At 45.7% G+C, this 21,076-nt stretch overlaps 1 protein-coding gene across 1 annotated transcript in view; it reads right to left on the reverse strand.

Moving 5' to 3' along the window:
- The window catches only part of LOC137369533 (collagen alpha-3(IX) chain-like), a 181,356-nt gene that overhangs the window by 148,977 nt on the left and 11,303 nt on the right, over positions 1 to 21,076 (reverse strand). The window contains exons 5-6 of the mRNA XM_068030800.1: positions 18,368 to 18,764; positions 12,829 to 12,909 (exon numbers count right to left, since the gene is read on the reverse strand). Of these exons, the coding sequence (XP_067886901.1) occupies positions 12,829 to 12,909; positions 18,368 to 18,764 (478 nt within the window). The remainder of the gene's footprint in view (positions 1 to 12,828; positions 12,910 to 18,367; positions 18,765 to 21,076) is intronic.

Consider the following 21,076-nt stretch of genomic DNA (forward strand, 5'->3'; position numbering starts at 1 on the left):
AAGGCAGATGAAATGATTAGCACATGGGATTATGATACTATTGCTATCACAGAGACATGGTTGAGGGAGGGGCAGGACTGGCAGCTCAATATTCCAGGGTATAGAATCTTCAGGCATGACAGGGGAGGGGATAAAAGAGGAGGTGGCATTGCACTGTTGATCAAAGAGTCAATTACTGCAGTAAGGAGGGATGATATCTTGGAAGGTTCCTCAAATGAGGCCATTTGGGTAGAACTTAAAAACAAAAAGGGGGCAATCATTTGGCTGGGTGTCTACGACAGGCCTCCAAACAGTCAGGAAGAGATAGAGGAGCAGATACTGAGGCAAATCTCAGAGAGGTGTAAAAATAATAGGGTAATAATAGGAGGGGATTTCAACTTACCCAAAATGCTTGAAGGGGGCAGAATTCTTAAAATGCATACAGGAGAGCTTTTTGAGCCAGTATGTAGAAAGTCCTCCAAGAGAAGGGGCAGTACTGGACCTAATCCTAGGGAATGAAGCTGGTCAAGCGGTAGAAGTGTCAGTGGGGGAGCATTTCAGGGATAGTGACCATAACTCTGTAAGATTTAAGGTAGTTATGGAAAAGGACAAAGATGGACCAGAAATAAAGGTACTGAATTGGGGGAAGGCCATTTTTAAGATGATAAAACAGAATCTGGCCAAAGTGGACTGGGATCAGCTACTTATAGGAAAGTCTACATCACATCAGTCATTCAAAGAGGAAATAGTGAGAGTTCAGATCCAACATGTCCCCATTAAGGTGAAGAGTAGGACTAACAGGCCCAGAGAACCCTGGATGTCAAGGGATATAGTGGATTGGATCAGGAAAAGAAAGGAGGCTTATGGCAGATCCCAAGTGCTGAAAACAGCGGAGGCACTAGAGGAGTATAGAAAGTGTAGGGTGGCACTTTAAAAAGTAATTAGGAAAGCAAAGAGGGGACATGAGAAAACATTGGCGGGCAAAATAAAGGAAAATCCTAAGGCGTTTTATAAGTATATTAAGAGTAAGAGGATAACCAGGGAAAGAGTAGGGCCCATTAGGGACCAACGTGGCAATCTATGTGTGGAGCCGGAGGACATAGGTGAGGTTTGAAATGATTACTTTTCATCAGTGTTCACTATGGAGAAGGATGATGTAGGTGTAGAGATCAGGGAGGGGGATTGTGGTATACTTGAACATATTAGCATTGAAAGGGAGGAAGTATGAGCTCTTTCAGCAGGCTTGAAAGGAATAAATCCTCAAACCCAGATGAGATGTATCCTAGGCTGTTATGTGAGGCAAGGGAGGAGATAATGGGGGCTTTGAAACAAATTTTCAAATCCTCTCTGGCCACAGGAGAGGTACCAGAGGATTGGAGGACAGCGAATGTGGTACCATTATTCAAGAAGGGTAGCAAGGATAAACCAAGTAATACAGGCTGGTGAGTCGAATATCAGTGGTTGGGAAAATATTGGAAAAAATTCTGAGGGACAGGATTAATCTCCACTTGGAGAGGCAGGGATTAATCAGGGATAGTCAACATGGCTTTGTCAGGGGGAGATCATCTAACTAACTTGATTGAATTTTTCAAGGAGGTGACTAGATGTGTCGATGAGGGTAAAGCAGTAGATGTATTATACATGGATTTCAGTAAGGCTTTTGATAAGGTCCCGCATGGGAGATTGGTTAAGAAAGTAAGAGCCCATGGGATTCAGGGCAATTAGGCAAATTGGATCCAAAATTGGTTTCGTGGCAGGAGGCAGAGGGTGACGGCTAAGGGTTGCTTTTGCGAGTGGAAGCCTGTGACCAGTGCTGTACCACAGGGATCAGTGCTGGGACCCTTGTTGTTTGTAGTGTACATTAATGATGTAGACGTGAATATAGGAGCTATGATCAGTAAGTTTGTGGATGACAAGAAAATTGTAAATTTTGTAAATGTTGTAAATAGTGAGGAGGAAGTCCTTAGATTACAGGGAGATTAGAGATGGGCTGGTAAAATGGGCAAAGCAGTGGCAAATGGAATTTAATCCTGAAAAGTGTGAGGTAATGCACTTTGGGAGGACTAACAAGGCAAGGAAATATACAATGGATGGTAGGACCCTAGGAAGTACAGAAGGTCAGAGGGACTTTGGTGCACGTTTCCATAGATCACTGAAGGCAGCAGCACAAGTAGATAAGGTGGTTAGGAAGGCATATGGGATACTTGCCTTTATTAACAGAGGCATTGCGTATAAGAGCAGGGAGATTATGATGGAGCTGTATAAAACACTAGTTAGGCCACAGCTGGAGTACTGTGTACAGTCCTGGTCACCACACTACAGGAAGGATGTGATTGCACTGGAGAGGGTGCAGAGGAGATTCACCAGGATGTTGCCTGGGCTGGAGCATTTCAGCTATGAAGACAGACTGAAAAGGCTAGGGTTGTTTTCCTTGGAGCAGAGAAGGCTGAGGGGGGACATGATTGAGGTATACAAAATTATGAGGGGCATTGATAGGTTAGATAGGAAGAAACTTTTTCCCTTAGCGGAGGGGTCAAGAACTAGGGGGCATAGATTTTGAGTAAGGGGGAGGAGGTTTAGGGGGGATTTGAGAAAAAAGTTTTTCACCCAGCGGGTGGTTGGAATCTGGAACGCACTGCCTGAAGAGGTGGTGGAGGCAGGAACCCTCACAACATTAAGAAGTATTTAGATGAGCACTTGAAACGCCATAGCTTACAAGGCTATGGGACAAGTGCAGGAATATGGGATTAGAATAGCTGGGTGCTGGATGGCCGACACAGACACGATAGGCCGAAGGGCCTGTTACTGTGCTGTATGACACTATGATTCTATGACATCCCTGCTCCTGTACTCGAATCCACTCGCTATTTGCCCTTTTTACTGCCTGTTGCACCTGCATACTTACCTTCAGCGATTGGTGTACGAGAACACCCAGGTCTCGTTGCATATTCCCCTCTCTCAGTTTATAGCCATTCAGATAATAATCTGCCTTCCTGCTTTTGCTACCAAAGTGGATAACCTCACATTTATCCACATTATACTGCATCTGCCATGCATTTGCCCACCCTCTCAACTTGTCCAAATCACCCTGAAGCCTCTCTGCATCCTCCTCACAACTCACCCTCCCACCCAGTTTTGTACCATCTGCAAATTTGGAGATATTACATTTAGTTCCCTCATCTAAATCATTAATATATATTGTGAATAGCTGGGGTCCTAGCACCGATCCCTGCGGTACCCCACTAGACACTGCCTGCCATTTGGAAAAAGATCCGTTTATTTCTACCCTTTGTTTCCTGTCTGCCAACCAATTTTCTATCCATTGCAATACACTACCCCCAATCCCATGCGCTTTAATTTTACAGCCAACCTCTTATGTGGGACTTTGTCGAAAGCCTTCTGAAAGTCCAAATAAACCACATTCACTGGCTCCCCTTCATCAACTCTACTAGTTACATCCTCGAAGAATTCTAGTAGATTTGTCAAGCATGTTTCCCTTTCGTAAATGCATGCTGACTCTCCGATTCTACCACTGTTCTCCAAGTGCTCTGCTATAAAATCTTTGATAATGGACTCCAGTACACACTGCTGCCTCTGTCCATCGGCGATGGAGGGAGTGAATGTTGTGAATGGGGTGCCAATCAGGTGAGCAGCTTTGTCCTGGATGGTGTCATGCTTCTTGAGTGTTGTTGGAGCTGCACGCATACGGGCAAGTGGAGAATATTCCATCACACTCTTGACTTGTGCCTTCTAGATGGCGGACAGGCTTTGGGGAGTCAGGAGGTGAGTTACTCCCCTCAGGATTCCCAGCCTCTGACCTGCTCTTATAGCCACAGTATTTATATGGCTACTCCGGTTCAGTTTCTGGTCAATGGTAGCCCCTAGGATGTTGATAGTGGGGGATTAAGCGATGGTAATGTCATTGAATGTTAGATGGTTAGGGGAGATGGTCAGATTCTCTCTTGTTGAAGAGCGTCATTGCCTGACACTTGTGTGGCACGAATGTTACTTGCCATTTATCAGACCAAGCCTGGATATTGTCCAGGTATTGCTGCATTTCTGCATGGACTGCTTCAGTATCTAAGGAGTCACGAACGATGCTGAGCATTGTGCAATCATCAGCGAACATCCCCACTTCTGACCTTTTGATTGAAGGAAGGTCATTGATGAAGCTGCTGAAGATGGTTGGGCCTAGGTCACTATCCCGAGGAACTCCTGCAGTGATGTCCTGGAACTGAGATGATTGACCTCCAACAACCATCTTCCTTTGCGCTATGTATGACTCCAACCAGTGGAGAGTTTTCCCCCAATTCCCATTGACTTCAGTTTTGCTAGGGCTCCTTGATGCTGTACTCAGTCAAATGCTGCCTTGATGTCAATGTCAGTCACTCTCACCTCACCTCTTGAGTTCAGCTCTTTTGTCCATGTTTGAACCAAGGTTGTAATGAGGTCAGGAGCTGAGTGGCCCTGGCGGAACCCAAACTGAGTGTCACTGAGCAGGTTATTGCTAAGCAAGTGCCGCTTGATGGCACTGTTGATGACACCTTCCTTCACTTTACTGACGATTGAGAGTAGACTGATGGGGCGGTAATTGGCCGGGTTGGATTTGTCCTGCTTTTTGTGAAGCCACCTCCTCCAGTTAGTTGTTTAATTCTCCACCACCATTCACAGCTGGAAATGGCAGGACTGCAGAGCTTAGATCTGATCTGTTGGTTATGGGATTGCTTAGCTCTGTCTATCGCATGCTGCTTACACAGTTAGGCACGCAAGTAGTCCTGTGCTGTAGCTTCACCAGGTTGACACCTCATTTTGATGTATGCCTGCTGCTGCTCCTGGCATGCCCTCCTGCACTCTTCATTGAACCCAGTTTGGTCTCCCGGCTTGATGGTAATGGTAGAGTGGGGGATATGCCGGGCCATGAGGTTACAGATTGTGTTTGAGTACAATTCTGCTGCAACTGATGGCCCACAGCACCTCATGGATGCCCAGTTTTGCATTGCTAGATCTGTTCGAAATCTATCCCATTTAGCACGGTGGTAGTGCCACACAACATGATGGAGTGTATCCTCAATGTGAAGGCGGGACTTCGTCTCCACAAAGACTGCGTGGTGGCCACACCTATCAATACTGTCATGGACAGCATCTGCGGTGAGGACAAGACCAAGTATGCTTTTCCCTCTTGTTGGTTCCCTCACCACCTGCCGCATACCCAGTCTCACAGCTATGTCTTTTAGGACTCGGCCAGCTTTTTATTTATATATTCATTCATGGGATGTGGGCGACGCTGGCCAGGCCAGCATTTATTTCCCATCCCTAATTGCCCTTGAGAAGGTGGTGGTGAGCTGCCTTCTTGAACCGCTGCAGGCCATTTGGGGTAGGTATACCCACAGTGCTGTTAGGAAGGGAGTTCCAGGATTTTGACCTAGCAACAGTGAAGGAACAGTGATATAGTTCCAAGTCAGGATGGTGTGTGACTTGGAGGGGAACTGGCAAGGTAGTGGTGTTCCCATGTATTTGCTGCCCTTGTCCTTCTAGTTGGTAGAGGTCGCGGGTTTGGAAGGTACTGTCGAAGGAGCCTTAGTGCATTGCTGCAGTGCATCTTGTCGATGGTCAGTAGTGTTACTACCGAGCCAGTCTTGGTGATGGACATTGAAGTCCCCCACCCAGACTGCATTCTGCTCCCTTGCTACCCTCAGTGCTTCTTCCAAGTGGTGTTCAACATGGAGGAGTACTGACTCATCAGCTGAGGGAGGGTGGTAGGTGGTAATCAGCAGGAGGTTTCCTTGCCCATGTTTGACCGGATGCCATGAGACTTCATGGGGTCCAGAGTCAATGTTGAAGACTCCCAAGGCAACTCCCTCCTGACTGTATACCACTGTGCTGCCACCTCTGATGGGTCTGTCCTACCGGTGGGACAGGACATACCCAGGGATGGTGATGGCAGTGTCTGGGACATTGCCTGTGAGTTATGATTCCATGAGTATGACTGTGTCAGGCTGTTGCTTGACTAGTCTGTAGGACAGCTCTCCCAACTTTGGCACAAGCCCCCAGATGTTAGTAAGGAGGATATTGCAGGGTCGACATGACTGGGTTTGCCGTTGTCGTTTCTGGTGCCCAGGCCGATGCCAGGTGATCCATCCGGTTTCATTCTCGTCCAGTACCATTGCCAATGTGCTACTTTATCACATAAAGTCATGTATCTGCAATTTGTTTCACCTTTTTGTGCAAATCGTGGTCGTACCAAACATGTCTTGTCTGATATCCTGCCAAATGGTACAAGAAGATTTTTTTAAACAGGAATTGCTGGGTATATTTGCCAGATGTTAAACTTGGCTGGTGGCCCTATTCCAACACAAAGCTTTCTTTATTGTTTTGCCGAAACATATTTTCTCCCCTTCTCTCTTGAAATGCTGATCTTGATAGCTACTGTTCCACTAGTCCCAGCCACCATCTGGCACCTTAGCCAAGTGCTCATTCTTAACATGTAGCCTAGACAATGAGCAGCAAATTTTTGATTAGGCCTGTAGAACAGCACAGCTTCAATGGGATGGAGCTTCTGCCTGTTCCTAAGACCCAAGACAGTTCTCTGAGGTCAGGTTCAAGGCCAGGATGAACAACAAGGCCATTGCCCTCATTTTGTTGGGCTTCTGGTAGTATATGCACAACCGCTGATTCACCCACAGCTCTTTAAATGCCTCCTCTCTGCCCGCTTAGTAATGCTGGCCACCTGGAACGAATCAACGTTCCTTGCATCCAGCACGAGTACCAAAGGTACAGTATAACAAAAAAAATGACTTAGAAATTTTCTAAAGCGAGAACACATTCAACGGGACAAATTTTATGGGCACCCCTAAGGATAGGAACGGGTGGGAGGGCCCCCATAAAATTGCACCAGAAGGCAGTGGGCGGGGTGGGGGGGTGGTTGGTGGTGGAGTGCCCGTCGCCTTCCCAATCCTTCCAATTGAGTCTGGTGTGGGAAAGGTTGAGGACAACCTCCCCCAACACCCCCACCCCCAAAGCCCAAGGCCAATTGAGGCCCTTAAGTGGTCAAATATTAAAGGTGGAGGAGCCTGCTGCTTTGGGGAGATGCGACCTAGTGGGGTTGGGGGTCCCTCCTTTGGAGGAAATCCAAGAATGTCTGGTGGCAATCACTGCCCTCCCGGGAAGACACTTCACCACCTTCACCAACAGCCACCACCACCACCCACCTCCACCCAACCCCGGTGGCGCTGCCGGTACTGCAGAGCTGCTGGCCTTCCAATTGGCCAGTGGCTCTGGAGGCGGGAGCTTGTCCCTTAAAGGGATGGTGTCCCTGACAACGGGCAGTTAATTGCCTGCCCGCCATGGAACTGCAACTGGGGTCTGACGGAAGGACAATGTGGGCCCCCCCCCCCCACACATTACGGCCCGCCGTCAGGACCCCCATCACCGGAACAAAATTTAGCCCAATGGCTCAGTTGCTAAATGCATTACCCAGTGTCAAACTGAGCCATATAGACATAACAAGTTTTAAATTCAATTCCACTTTATGATAAAGTTCCTGATCTCAAATAGTGCATTGGCCTTATAATTTCTTCAGTGTTCCTGGGCTAAAGAAGATCAGAGACAGTTGCTGTTCCTGATTGCTATCCAGTAATTTCCCTGCTGGATAAACTGTGTATGGATGTCAAATCAGGACAAAGTTGGAATGTCACCATACACTTAAATACTGTGCTGACATTCACCATTCTGGGTTCACACATGTGAGGTACCAGACAGCAGGACCACGGACCCCTACTGTAACATCACTGCCTTTGGGGGTGGGGCTAGGGGTGGGGGAGATGGTGTTAAAATTAGGAGGAGAAAAAGGATTATCCTGGTGTTTTATAAATGTTTTTTCATTTCCTAAGATATACAAAACAACAATGATTCTTTTAAAAAATAATTCATTGGCTGTAAATCACTTTGGAAAGTCCAGAAGTTCATGATAACTGAGGAATGAATTCAAGTTCTTTCTCATAGTGTCAAATGGCAGCTTCACCTGCGGCACTTGGGGCAGAACCTGCCTCTCAAGGATTGGCCTTCACAGCCATCAGCAAAGGTGCACCAAGACACCCCACCTAAATGGATTGTTTGCTGCCTGTCCATCATTCGTAGATGGAAGGAGGCCAACCAATCAAATGTGATAAAGTCCAAAATAATAAAATGCATTTTAATGTTAAGGAATGAGGAAGAGACAAAATATTCTGAGGGGTACAAAATTATGGAATTGCGAGCAATGATACATGCCCTCTCGTGGAGCACAGAAACAATGTCCAATCAGTGGAACAGTCAGTGCCTGAATCATTCATAGGTATCTAGAGGGCAGCTTCGGACATCCGGAATTTGCTTCAGCAAGTTCAACAGAAGAAATAACGAACTGTCATAAATTAGTAGAAAGGGAGAGACAGACAGGGGACAACAGATAGGAAAGTGCAAGATGCACAGATTGACTTGAATTCCAAAGTTCATTTCTATCCTCACGGACAGGAAAGCACCAACTTTTAAATCCAACTTTGTCTGAATTTCTGGGAATGGGAGGGAGAAGGGGAGGGCAGCTTCAATCAAACAATCAAGCCAATTCTAACATATGCAGCCTCAGCTAATATTTAATAATATGAAGGAAATAGTGCAGAATTTTAAACGAATGCAGAACTGAAGTTATTAAATAAAGCATATATTTTCCTCAGAAGTCCCACACACGCACTGCTATTTTTGGGCTTTATTAAAATAAGTGGTGAGGAGATTTCCTAACAGTTGATAAGTCAACTTCCCAGTGAGGAATGGACCCGGGCAGATCCCAAGTCTAATGCCCCAGTCTCTGCTGAGTTGGTTAATTTTTGCCAGGCAGTAGCTGAGACAATTGGTCTCAGTGTGTCTGGGAGCATACTGAATTAGCCAGACTTCCTGTTCCTCATGGAATCACAGAATTGTCACAGCTCAGAAGGAGGCCATTTGGCCCATCACGTCTGCACCAGCTCTCCAAATGAGCAATTCACCTAATGCCATTTCCCTGCCTTCTCTCCATAACTCTGTACGTTCTTCCTTTTCAGATAACTGTCTAATTCCCTTTTGAATGCTTCAATTGAACCTGCCTCCACCACACTCTCAGGCAGCACATTCTAGACCTTAACCACTCGCTGCATGAAAAAGTTTTTCCTCATGTCGCTTTTGCTTCCCTTGCCAATTACTTTAAATCTGTGCCCTCTCATTCTTGATCCTTCCACCAATGGGAATAGTTTTTCCCTATCCACTCTGTCCAGACCCCTCATGATTTTGAATATCTCTATCAAATTTCCTCTCAGCCTTCTCTTCTCCAAGGAAACAGTCCCAACTTCTCCAATGTACCGTCATAACTGAAGTTACTCATCCCTGGAACCATTCTCGTTAATCTTTCCTGTACTCTCTCCAATGCCTTCACAGCTTTCTTAAAGTGCGGCACCCAGAGCTGGACGCAATACTCCAGCCGAGGCCAAACTAGTGCCTCATGCAAGTTCAGCATAACCTCCTTGCTCTTGTACTCTATGCCCCTATTAATAAAGCCCAGGATACTGTATGCTTTATTAACTGTGCTCTCAACCTGTCCTGCCATCTTCAATGACTTATGCACATATACCCCCTAGGTCCCTATGCTCTTGCAGCCCTTTAGAGTTGTCCCCTTTATCTTATATTGGGCTTATATTGGAATTTATACTTCCGCCGCTGGAATCAGTGGTCCGCCCGCGGGGGTCGCAATTCGTGGAGCCGCCACGAGATTAAGCACAGTGGCTCATTTAAATAGTCGGGGCGGACCACCCACCTCGATGATGGCGGGAGCGAGAAGGCGATTTATTCACTTATTTAATTTAGTTTATATATTTAAATTGGCTCCCATCACCGAGTGGCAGGTGGGCCGCTGGCAGCAATATTGGAGCGGGCTTTCCCAGCATTGAGGCTCGTGGCAGGCCTCTCCTGGAGGTATTTTCCCTGCGCACGCCCCCCCCCCCCCCACTGCCACAACCCCAGCGTCAGGGGGTCTGTAAAATTCAGCCCATTGTCTCTCTGCATTCTTCCTACCAAAACGAATCACCTCACATTTCTCCACATCGAACATCATCTACCACTTTTCCGCCCATTCCACCATCTTGTCTATGTCCTTTTGAAGTTCTACACTATCCTCCTCACAGTTCACAATGCTGTACATTAACTAGCTGAGCCACGAGGACTAGGAAAACAGCAGTCACATCCTTCAGATTCTGTCTCATTGATCATTCGTCACAGAGATGGCAACTCCCATATACAATCTGAAGGAAGACATCTCAATCAGTGAAAAAGACCAGCTCATATCTACTGGGCACTCAGGGCGCTAATAGATTATAACTTAGTTACGTGGAAGCAGCATCCCCTGATTTTAAATACTTGCTCCAAGTAATTGTTTCATCCGTGTAGAAAAAAATCCTGTCAGAACATCTTAATGAACTGAATCATAACAAGAGTCATCATACTAATCAATTCTACTTATTAACTATAGATATTCATATGCAGGCGCAAATAAATGATATGAGGTTACACCTGTCCTGGTAAGTCAAACATAACTATCTCAGGATAGTGTCCTAGGCCCAACCATCTTCAGCTGCTTCATCGATGACATTCCTTCAATCGTAAGGTTAGAAGTGGGGATGTTCGCTGATGATTGCACAATGTTCAGCACCATTTGCAACTCCTCAGATACTGAAGCAGTCTGTGTAGAAATGCAGCAAGACCTCAACAATATCCAGGCTTGGGCTGAAGTGGCAAGTAACATTCGCGCCACACAAATGCCAAGCAATGACCATCTCCAATAAGAGAAAATCCAACCATCTCCTCTTGACATTCAATGGGATTACAATTGCTGAATCCCCCACTATCAACATCCTTGGTGTTACCATTGACCAGAAACTGAACTGGAGTAGCCATATAAATACTGTGACTACAAGGGCCGGTCAGAGGCTAGGAATCCTGTGGCAAGTAACTAACCTCCTGTCTCCCCAGTGTCTGTCCACCATCTACAAGGCACAAGTCAGGAGTCTGATGGAATACTCTCCACTTGCCTGGATGGGTGCAGCTCCAACAACACTCAAACAAGCTCAATACCATCAAGGACAAAGCAGCCCACTTGATTGGCACCCCATCTACAAACATTCACTCCCTCCACCACCAATGCAGTGGCAGCAGTGTGTACCATCTACAAGATGTACTGCAGCAATGCACCAAGGCTCCTTAGACAGCACCTTCCAAAACCACAACCTCTACCAGCTAGAAGGACAAGGGCAGCAGTTGCATGGGAACACCACCGCCTGCACATTCCCCTCCAAGTCACACACCATCCTGATTTGGAACTATATCACTGCCGTTCCTTCACTGTTTCTGGATCAAAATCCAGGAACTCTCTTCTTAATAGCACTGTGGGTGTACTTACCCCACATGGACTGTAACAATTCAAGAAGACAGCTCACCACCACCTTCTCAAGGGCAATTAGGGATGGGCAATAAATGCTGGCCTAGCCTGTGACGCCCACATCCCATGAACGAATATTTAAAAATGGCTTAATATACGAAGAGTAGAAAGGAGGTGGAGTAAAAAGTAGAGAAATATATGTTGGCTTTTACCTTTACTTTGAACATCTAATATAAAAAATATTTTTTCCCCAAGATTTCTCCTTTCCTGTAGGTGGAGACACATACTGGGCTATGTCTCTCTCTTAATTTCCTTTTTATTGTAACTATTTTCATCTACAACAGTCATATATTTATATTTTGCTACAGAAAAGGTAGCGCAGTGGATCGGATACAGGTTGGTAGGGAATGCGCCGTTACATGGTCTGTAGCCCTACAGACTAGCTCATCCTTGTGATCACTCTTCATATAGAGCCCTCGGAGTGTGTGTTGCCAGGCCATTAAAGGGTGTGAGCCATTATGTTGAGTCTAAACCAATTCCCACACCTTATGAGAAGACTTTAATGCCGCTAGTCCAGCTGAAAACACAATTGAATACAATTTCATAGCAACTACTTCTCTATTCATGGAATAAAATTGAAGAGAATGTCATTCTCAGTGTCATTCTCCTGCACTTCTCAGCCATCAGCTTCAAAATGTTGATGGAGGGTGAGGGCCCTGGGGATGATCTGGGGAAACCAAGGATATTGAGAAGAAAGGGTTTTATGTCCCCATTAAAAAGATACTAGGTGTCCAATTGCAATCATTTGTGTTTCAGATTGATTAACAACATTAAAATGTCTTGTAATGTGAAAAATGCAAACCCCATCTTGGTTTAACCCATTTTATTTTTTTAATTGTGATTCAATAATGATATATTTGAATCCCAATCTAATTTGGTAAAAATTAATTCAGAAAATTTTATGTGATAATAATCTGTCCATATCCAAAATATATACTACAAGAGGAGGCAGACAAAACAAAGGGGCAAACTGAGGAGAATCACACAAAGAAAATCAGAGGGGAGAGAGGCACACACAAACAGCAGATTAAGAAAGATAGACATGGGATCGAAGGAGACAGAGACCAACAAGTTGAGGGGAAAGAGATGCAAAACAAAAAGATGCAAATGGAGGAGACAAAGGAGTGAGAAAATCAAACTCAAAATGACTAACATGAAGGAATAAAGCCAAAAAGGAGAGGCAAAGAAATACATTAAGAGAGGAGAAAGCAAATATAGAGACAATGGGGAGAAGAGGAAACAGACAGAGAGGGGAGGGGAGAAAGAGCCAGCAGAGACAGAATAATAGCTTCAAAGAAAAATGAGAGACAGCGATCAAATTTACAGATTGCAACATGGGCTGAACTCTTTTTTACCTGCTGTATAGATAACTCTGTACAGGCCTCACGGTGCGCTCGTTGTGGATCACAATGAATCAGCATCCACTGTAGTTCAAACTAAAAGAAAGAACAATTATGAATTAAACAAAAAGGATAGAGCAGTCCTAATGTGCATTGTTTCTCCATTGTGACATGTAAGATAGCACTTTTTTGTTAGTGCACACCCTACACAGTAAGTTCCTGATGCATGTTGTACTAATGGTGAGGGGCATTGACCAGATATCAGGTATGTCCACAGATAGCAGAAAATACCTGCACTCCCGTTATCACAGCCCACTCTCTCATGGGGGGAGGGGGGTCCTCCTTTTTGGGCATTCTATGGCTCTTGGAGGGGTCCCCCCAGCGGCAATGGCTCTCCCCCACCCCCACAACCGATGCCAGGCGCTGGCATCGCCCCAACCCCACTTACCCCTCTTCAAGTGCGCTTCTCCTCATAGCTGCAGCCTCGGCAATGGTCACCGCTAGCAGTGGCGCTGCTGAGGCAGCTGAGCTGCCGGCTCTCTGATTGAGCGGAGGCGGGTGCCACTCCTAATTGGGATGGCAGCCTGACAGCAGCCACGTAATTGGCCACTGCCGGGAATATGCCTCCCCAGGTCCCGCCGCCAGCCAAAGCGGGGTTGCCTCCTTCTTTCAGCCCCATGAACAAGACTTCATCCGCAGTGAAAAAATTCATCCCACAAACACAATCCCAGCAGCTCAGGAGTATCATCCCTGGAGCATATGGCAGCAACAGCCACATACTTATTTTCAGCAGGTGTTGGGAATGAACTTGCCAGATCAAACAATCTACTTCGAAAGGTCTATTTTTCAAGAAAGGACTTCACAATAAGGTTCTACCAGAAGCATTCTTATTTCCATTAATCTAACAAATCAAATAAAGCAAATGAACAGAAAAAAAAAGTCGTCAAACAAGAACTTTAAAGCACCAAGTCCAAGCGCCAGTTATGTGTCACTCGTTTATCATTAACTTTGCTGTTATTCACTGTAATATCCCAGTTAGCTACCCAGAGACTTGAGGGTTCAGGTGCATGCAAAGTAATGTTATGATGGTGCTGCTTCTGATTGAGTGGTCATGGCACAGATTTCTTCAGATTCAGTACTGACCAGTGAGTGCGTTTAGCAAAGCTCCACTCCCCGTGCAATTGTTGATGGCAGAGGATGCTTGTTTTGAATTTGGAGCTCTAGGGAAACAATGGAGTTCTGGCTTTGGTACAATAATCACGTAGTGCCTCACTCTTGGCCTAAATGTGCAAATATATGGTTGTCCCTGGTACCCCATGTATGTCTCTACATGGCTCTGGCATCCACTAAAGGCTCATTCACATTAATGGTCTCCTCCTCAGGCTCATCTAAATCATTCTCATCTGAGGAGGAGTGGTGCTCCTCCTGTTCCTCCTGCTGCAACAGATGTCCACACTGCATTGCCAGGTTGTGCAGTGCACAGCAGACTACGACCATTTGCAAGACCCTCTGTGGTTCGTACGGCAGAGCACCTCCAGACCGGTCAAGGCAGAGGAAGCGCATTTTTAGCATACCAATGGTGCGTTCGATGATGGCTCTGGTGGAGGCGTGAGTTGCACTGTAACGCTCTTCAGCTGCGCTTTGGGGATGCTTCACTGGTGTCACCAACCACGTCCAAAGGGGGTAACTCTTGTCACCCAAGATTCAGCTGTCAACCTGGGCTGGTGCCTGAAACATTTCCGGTAATTGTGAGTTTTACAAAATGCATGCGTAGTGATATCTTCCGGGGAAAAGAGAACAGGCCTGGATGACTTTTCACCTACAGTCGCAAACCAGTTGAACATTCATAGAGAGAAAGCCTTTCTAATTCACAAATGCAGCTGGCTGGTCCCAGGGAGCTCTAATGGCCACATGAGTGCAGATAAATACCCCTTGCACTCTAGGGAAATGAGGGATAGCGCTGAATGGCACTGACCTTGCTGCCTGGTTGTCCTCGTCTCCTGGGAAATAGATGAAATCACTGGTATGACAGAAGAGGGCATTGGTTACCTTTATGCACTTGCGAGTGGCAACCTGTGAGATGCCACATATGTCGCCCGTTGAGCCCTGAAAAGCACCACTGATGAAAAAAATTGAGTACTGCAGTCACCTTGAGGGCAACTGGATTCGCACCAAAACAACATGGCTGCAGGTCTTGCTGAATGATCCTACAAATCTCAGTGACCATTTCACATGACATCCTCAGACATCTCTGGCATCTAAAGTTAGTCCTTGTCCTGAGGACGCATTAATGTGCCAGCACTCATCTTCTATGATGCCTTCCTTGGCTGGCATCATTCTGAGGAGCTACCCCCTCTTGTGCTGGCTCCTTCTGGCGTTGCAGCCTCAACTGCTGAAAAGCAAGAGCCCTCCTTTGTTGCATTGTGTCCTCTTGCTTCCGAGGTTGAAAAGATATTCGGTGTATGAGACTCATGTCATTGCAACTTTATAGCTGTTTCAATGAGACAGGCATTGAAATAATAAAAGCAAAGTTATTCTCTGTGACCTTGTCCTATCAACACCTTTTCTTTTGTTCTCTCTTGCCCCCCCCCCCCCCCCACTTTACTTGCTTAAAACCTTTTACATTTCTAATATTTGTCAGTTCTGAAGAAGGGTCACTGACTTGAAATGTTAATTCTGCTTCCCTTTCCACAGATGCTGCCAGACCTGCTGAGTACTTCCAGTATTTCTTGTTTTTATCATTGAAATAAAAAGTTGTTTGACCATGATGTTAAACCATTAAACTCATGAGCAAGGAGGTTCTATGCAGCTCCGTTGTGCACAGCAGCAACTCCACCCAACACTGGCCTCCTCTCACTTCGATCTGCACTCTTGACATGCCTATGTAATACATTGTCTCATTTTGCAAAATGGTGCAGGTGCGAATCGTGACAAGTTTCTCCGCCTTCCACCCTCCTCCTGCCACCTTCCAACTTGTCACATCACCCTTGACCCACCCAACATTACCTTATACCTTCCCTCTGTGACCCTTGAACCTCTCCTCATTACACTGTAATTATCAAAGTTGACATTCCATCTCTCCCCTCTGTGCCAACACCCGTCCACATCGAAGTGCCCACTCTCATCCTAGATCCTCCAGCCATCAACCTGAATGTAGTGGTCAAATCCCGTGTCCCGTCCTATGAAGCCTTCCAATACCCAAACATGACTCTGGACCTTCCCCCCAACCTAATCACAGCCCCCTAAGACTGTGACCGTTCCCTCCGCCAGACATAAACAAGCAACCACACTGATAAATGACCTTTCACTTGTCGAAGTGCGGTAGGGAACTCCTTTTGAGATAAGACTATATGGTCAGGTTTTGAACTTAAGACCTTTTTCTTCCCCTGTGGATTCCTTTCCACTGAGAGCTCAATTGAAACTGCCAAAGTCTATTGTACCTGTGACCTTTATTAGTTATGAATGGCTGGAACTGTGTGTTATTTCCCATGGCTTCGTTTAACACCCAGGTTCTGGAGTGCAAGATATGGTTAAGACGAATGCAGCCTGTTGTGGTCGTGGTGTGAAAGATCTGTTAATGTGCTGTGTGTGTGCAGGTGTCTTGACATTTTATGGCATAAACTGTGATACATGTGCCTTGGCTAAGGCCGTTCAATTTTTGTTAATCCATCAGTAGGGAAGACCGAGCTCTGTTGTGTGCACTCAGCAGGAGACGCGGTTGCTCTCAATGTCAGCCAAAGATAAAATGTCGCCAGGTGGGAACAGTGCAGCCTTGGGCTGGTAGGTGGACTTAACTGATTTTAACCCCTCCTGTGCAGCAAACCCACCAGGTGGTGAGGGCTGGAGGAGGGGGGAACCATTGGTGGTGGGTAGAGGAGTTGGTTAAAATCGACGGTCATGATTTTCTGGAATTTTCAACACTTCGTTCCTGGCCATTACCTGAAATCTGGTCAGGAACCCGTTGGAATCTCCAGAGGCCCCACAGTACCCCAACGTTGACAGTACTGACCCCTCCCTTTAAGTCCATCATGCACCTCACCTTCATTACATGCTCCAACCACCCCCCTGCCCATCCCCACCACCACCAGTGACTCCACACCCAGACCACGCAGCCCTTCCCTCCTCCGCACCTCCAAGCACCCGAACCCTGCCCCCTGGCTTCCTGGTTTCCCTCCTCTGCACCTCCAGGCACACAAAACCCCACCCTCTCAAACCAAACCAACCCCCCCCCACACAACCCTCCGAACCCCCCAACACAATTCGCCCTTGCTGGTCCCAGGCCTGGAGCCAAACATCCATTCCAATGTTGCCCTTTCTTGTGCTGAAGAGTTCTAGAAAGAAAATCACTGACCTCAGCCACAGCTGCACAAACCAACTGGTGCGCACCACCTTTAAACAAACGTGAACCTGGTGCCACGAGATACCCATTTGCCGCTGACTTAATCTGGCAGGTATGACTTAATTTCAGTTAATTAGAAGGTAATGAGTATTCTGGGTATGCAAATGTATTAACAGTTCGAATCCGCCACAGGACGGCGAGAGGCCCAACATGCCATAAATCTGCCGCTGACTTAATCTCTAAATTTGAACCCACTATGGGTAAATCGAAATATCAACTGCCGCCTAATTAAGTCACCCTGCCCGCCACAAAACTTGCTCTTGCAGGCCCCATAAAATACCACCCCCTCCCCCCCTCGATTAAGTATTTAAGCGGAAAATAAACAAGGTGCATGGCATTGATCCCTGGATGTTTAGAAGATGCCTGTTATATAATGGATGAGGAAGGGCTGAGATTTCAGCCAACAGTTGCTGGAAAGTAATACCTGAAATCTGGGTATGGGAATACACCACCATTTATCCAGGGTTCAGCATCTACTATATTTGGACTGCACACAAGAAAGCAGCTGGTCCTGAAGCCCCCACACATAAAACTGGTGGAAAGACAATTCAATGAACTATGCTGTGTGGCCATGTTGCAATCAGATGGATGGCAATTGTTAGCTTGAATTATGCAGCTCACCATATCACTTGTTACGAGCTCCTAATACCTGCCAAGACTTTAAACCTGTACTTGAATGCTGTCTAATGATGAATTAGTGACCAGCTTGCTTGAGGGGAGGTAAGCAGAGTGTCTGTGGGTTCCATTGACACATCTGGCAATGGAAACTTGGAACCAAATCTACCTCCATGACAGACTCGACTTGATCCTATTCCTGAGCCAGGCAGCTGCACAATGACTGTTAACGACTGAGCAGTTAGCTGGCTCACTACTGAAACCTGTAGGTGTTGGATTCAACACTGAGGGTTGGATGTCTTCCCACTTGGCTCTCGAGATGCTACAAATTTAATCCTGGCTAGACAAAAAAAATGGAATTACAGTCAGAAATTCCTGAGCCTTGGTTCTGCCAACATGCTCCTAAACTCTTTAGATTTAGGTGGGTCATGTACCTATTTGCACTCAATATTGGGCAAAGGGAAATTATACCAGTGAGGATTTCTCAATAATTTGATTTTAGACTCAATCAAAACAAGCAAAATGGAAAGATTTTCTCACCACTACTGATACTTTGGGGTTTGCATCCAGTCGTCCTATCAATGTATCACCGTCTACATTAACGGTGCCCTTCGGCTTAATGGGCTGAGATGCTACTCGATGGCAGTCCACAAATAAGCTGACAGTGTCCCTCTCCACTCCCACCAGGATCTTATGCCAGTCAGTATCAAAGATCGGCGAAACTCCTCGGAAAATGACTGATTGGAGGTTGCTATCCAGGCCGACTAAATAAAACTCCAAGGACTGGGTGTTGCCATTCAGCCTCAGGCCTACTTGCTCGTAGCCATTTTCATCCACAATCTGCCACAAGTTCCACACTTTATTAACTGTGTTTTTTACCATCCTGAAGGTGGTGACAAAGGAATACTCTTCAGGCAGCCCTCGTGGGTAGATTATTCTGGAAGAAATCAAACGTTCACTTTACATTACATAGAGCAAAATTCATTAAGTTTTACAAATTTTCACACTCATTCAATTAGTGGGATCATTGATTTCTTCATTTATCTTTCTCTCCAATCTTTTGTCTCTCATTCTTTCTTCTTCTACAGTCAGTAGCTCATGCTGACATACATTCTATTACTTATCAAAGCAGCATTTCTTTGTGTGAATGTTGATGGACCAGTTATGTTCTTGAGTGGTTACGCTCTTTCCAATGTTGACAGACCTGAATCTCTGCCAGAGATCTCTGGATAATGATCAGTAACTGAAAAACCCAGCCATTTTTCCCATTGCCAGCCCAGGACTTTGAGACCAATTGTTAAGTTTCTTTTAAAAGCTGAATGCAGCCAAAGAAGAGCATGGGAGTTATTCTTGGTGTACTGGCCAATATTCATCCCTTAATCAGCATAAAAAAGACTATCTGGTCATTATCGCATTGCTGTTTGTGGGAGCTTGCTGTGTACTAATTGGCTACTAAGTTTCCTACATTCCAACTTTGAAAGTATTTTATTGCCTGTAAAGTGCTTAAGGACGTTCTGAAGTCATGAAAGGTGCTATATAAATGCAAGTCTTTCTTTTTTTATTTAGATTATACCACTTTGATTTCGAGTAGCTGAAAATATCTCAGCTTACTAAATTTATCTGCTATCTACTTCCTTAACCTAATAACTATATAGAGCAGTTACATTCGCTGTCAAACAGAGTACCCTAGACACAACTCCCCCACTAATTTCCTTCAGCCCTCGGGAGGAAGCACCTAGATTTTATTCAGTGTCTTCTTCCAGGCAACCTGGCGAGAACTGGCAACATCAAATGTGGGAATCCTGGGCATGTACCCATGTACCATTACTTCATAACTCAACAGATTGGTATCAGCACACTGTGCCATGGTATTGTAATGCAAATGGCCTTACCTTGAGAAATGAAAACCCCTACATAGCTTACCATCACAGTCTGTACATCCATACTGATTCATTTTAAACAGATTGTTAGGAACTCTTGGCTCTTCTCTGGAATTTCATACCATTGAAATGAAAGGCACAAAACCACATGAAGTAAATTTGTTCTTGATAAAACAACTGGGAGATCACTGGCATTCCTGCTAGGAAGCAGCACTAGCAGCAAATGCATTGTAAGCGACCACAATCCAAACTGTGAACTGTATGTAATCTGGGATGTGGGGAAAGTAGTGTGCGCAGCTAAAAGTGGTAAATAAGTGACCATAGCATGGAAGTGGGATGTATTGAAGCAGCAATATGATGTAACTGAACTGATAAAGGGGAAGTGAATGTAGTGAAACCTGCAAGATAGTCATTAAGGCATGTCTAACTTGCTGTTAAATTTGTAACAGATGTGCCATGTGGGCTGGTTGCTTGGAGACGGGGGTCAGCGGAGTGAGGTAATGTCTTGGTATCAGACAAGGGCTGGAGAATGGAGAACCAGCTATGCAATGTGGTCAAAACGTGAGGGATGAGACTACCAAAAATAAGCAGATGTGAAAACTGGTGAAAGGTTGACCAACTGTGGCTGACATAGCGTACCCGTGGCGTTAGCAGCAGCTGACCAACCAATCACTGTCCATCGGATAGTCAGGTCCGGCCCATCCCGGGCTGATCACACGGGTAGCGTGCATGAGACAGGGTATAAGAAAGTGTGCTCCGAAGTCTGGCTAGCTAGCTCAGGACTACGTAGTCTGATCAACTACTTGGAGAATCGGAAGGGGAGAACTGATCACCTGCTCCGTTCCGACTCTCGGACAAACCTAAGTAACCTAGTTTACGTGGGTGCATGAGTATAATCTCTATTGAAGATAAGATTTTGAAATGCTGAATAAACATGTTATGTGTGAACAATAATTTAGTAGTCTTGAGTCGTTGATACCCAGAGTAAACCTCCGGAACAGTAATGGGGATAGACTATAGCATCTCTCGAAACTGAGTATCACTCCTCACTGGAAGCATTGGTTTGTGCAATTCCTGCACCATTTTGACATATTTGTAAATAAGAGGTACATTTGATTGGTGATTCATCGAGCCAGGTTGTATCACAAACCATGGTTAACGTTTCGGGTCAGTGACCCTTCTTCGGAACTGACAAATACTAGAAAAATCACAGATTATAAACAAGTGAGGTGGGGGTTGGGCAAGAGATAACAAAGGAGAAGGTGCAGATTGGACCAGGCCACATAGCTGACCAAAAGGTCACAGAGCAAAGGCAAACAATATGTTAATGGTGTGTTGAAAGACAAAGCATTAGTACAGATTAGGTGTG

The sequence above is a fragment of the Heterodontus francisci genome, chromosome 5, assembly GCF_036365525.1.
Source record: "Heterodontus francisci isolate sHetFra1 chromosome 5, sHetFra1.hap1, whole genome shotgun sequence".
Classification (NCBI taxonomy): domain Eukaryota; kingdom Metazoa; phylum Chordata; class Chondrichthyes; order Heterodontiformes; family Heterodontidae; genus Heterodontus; species Heterodontus francisci.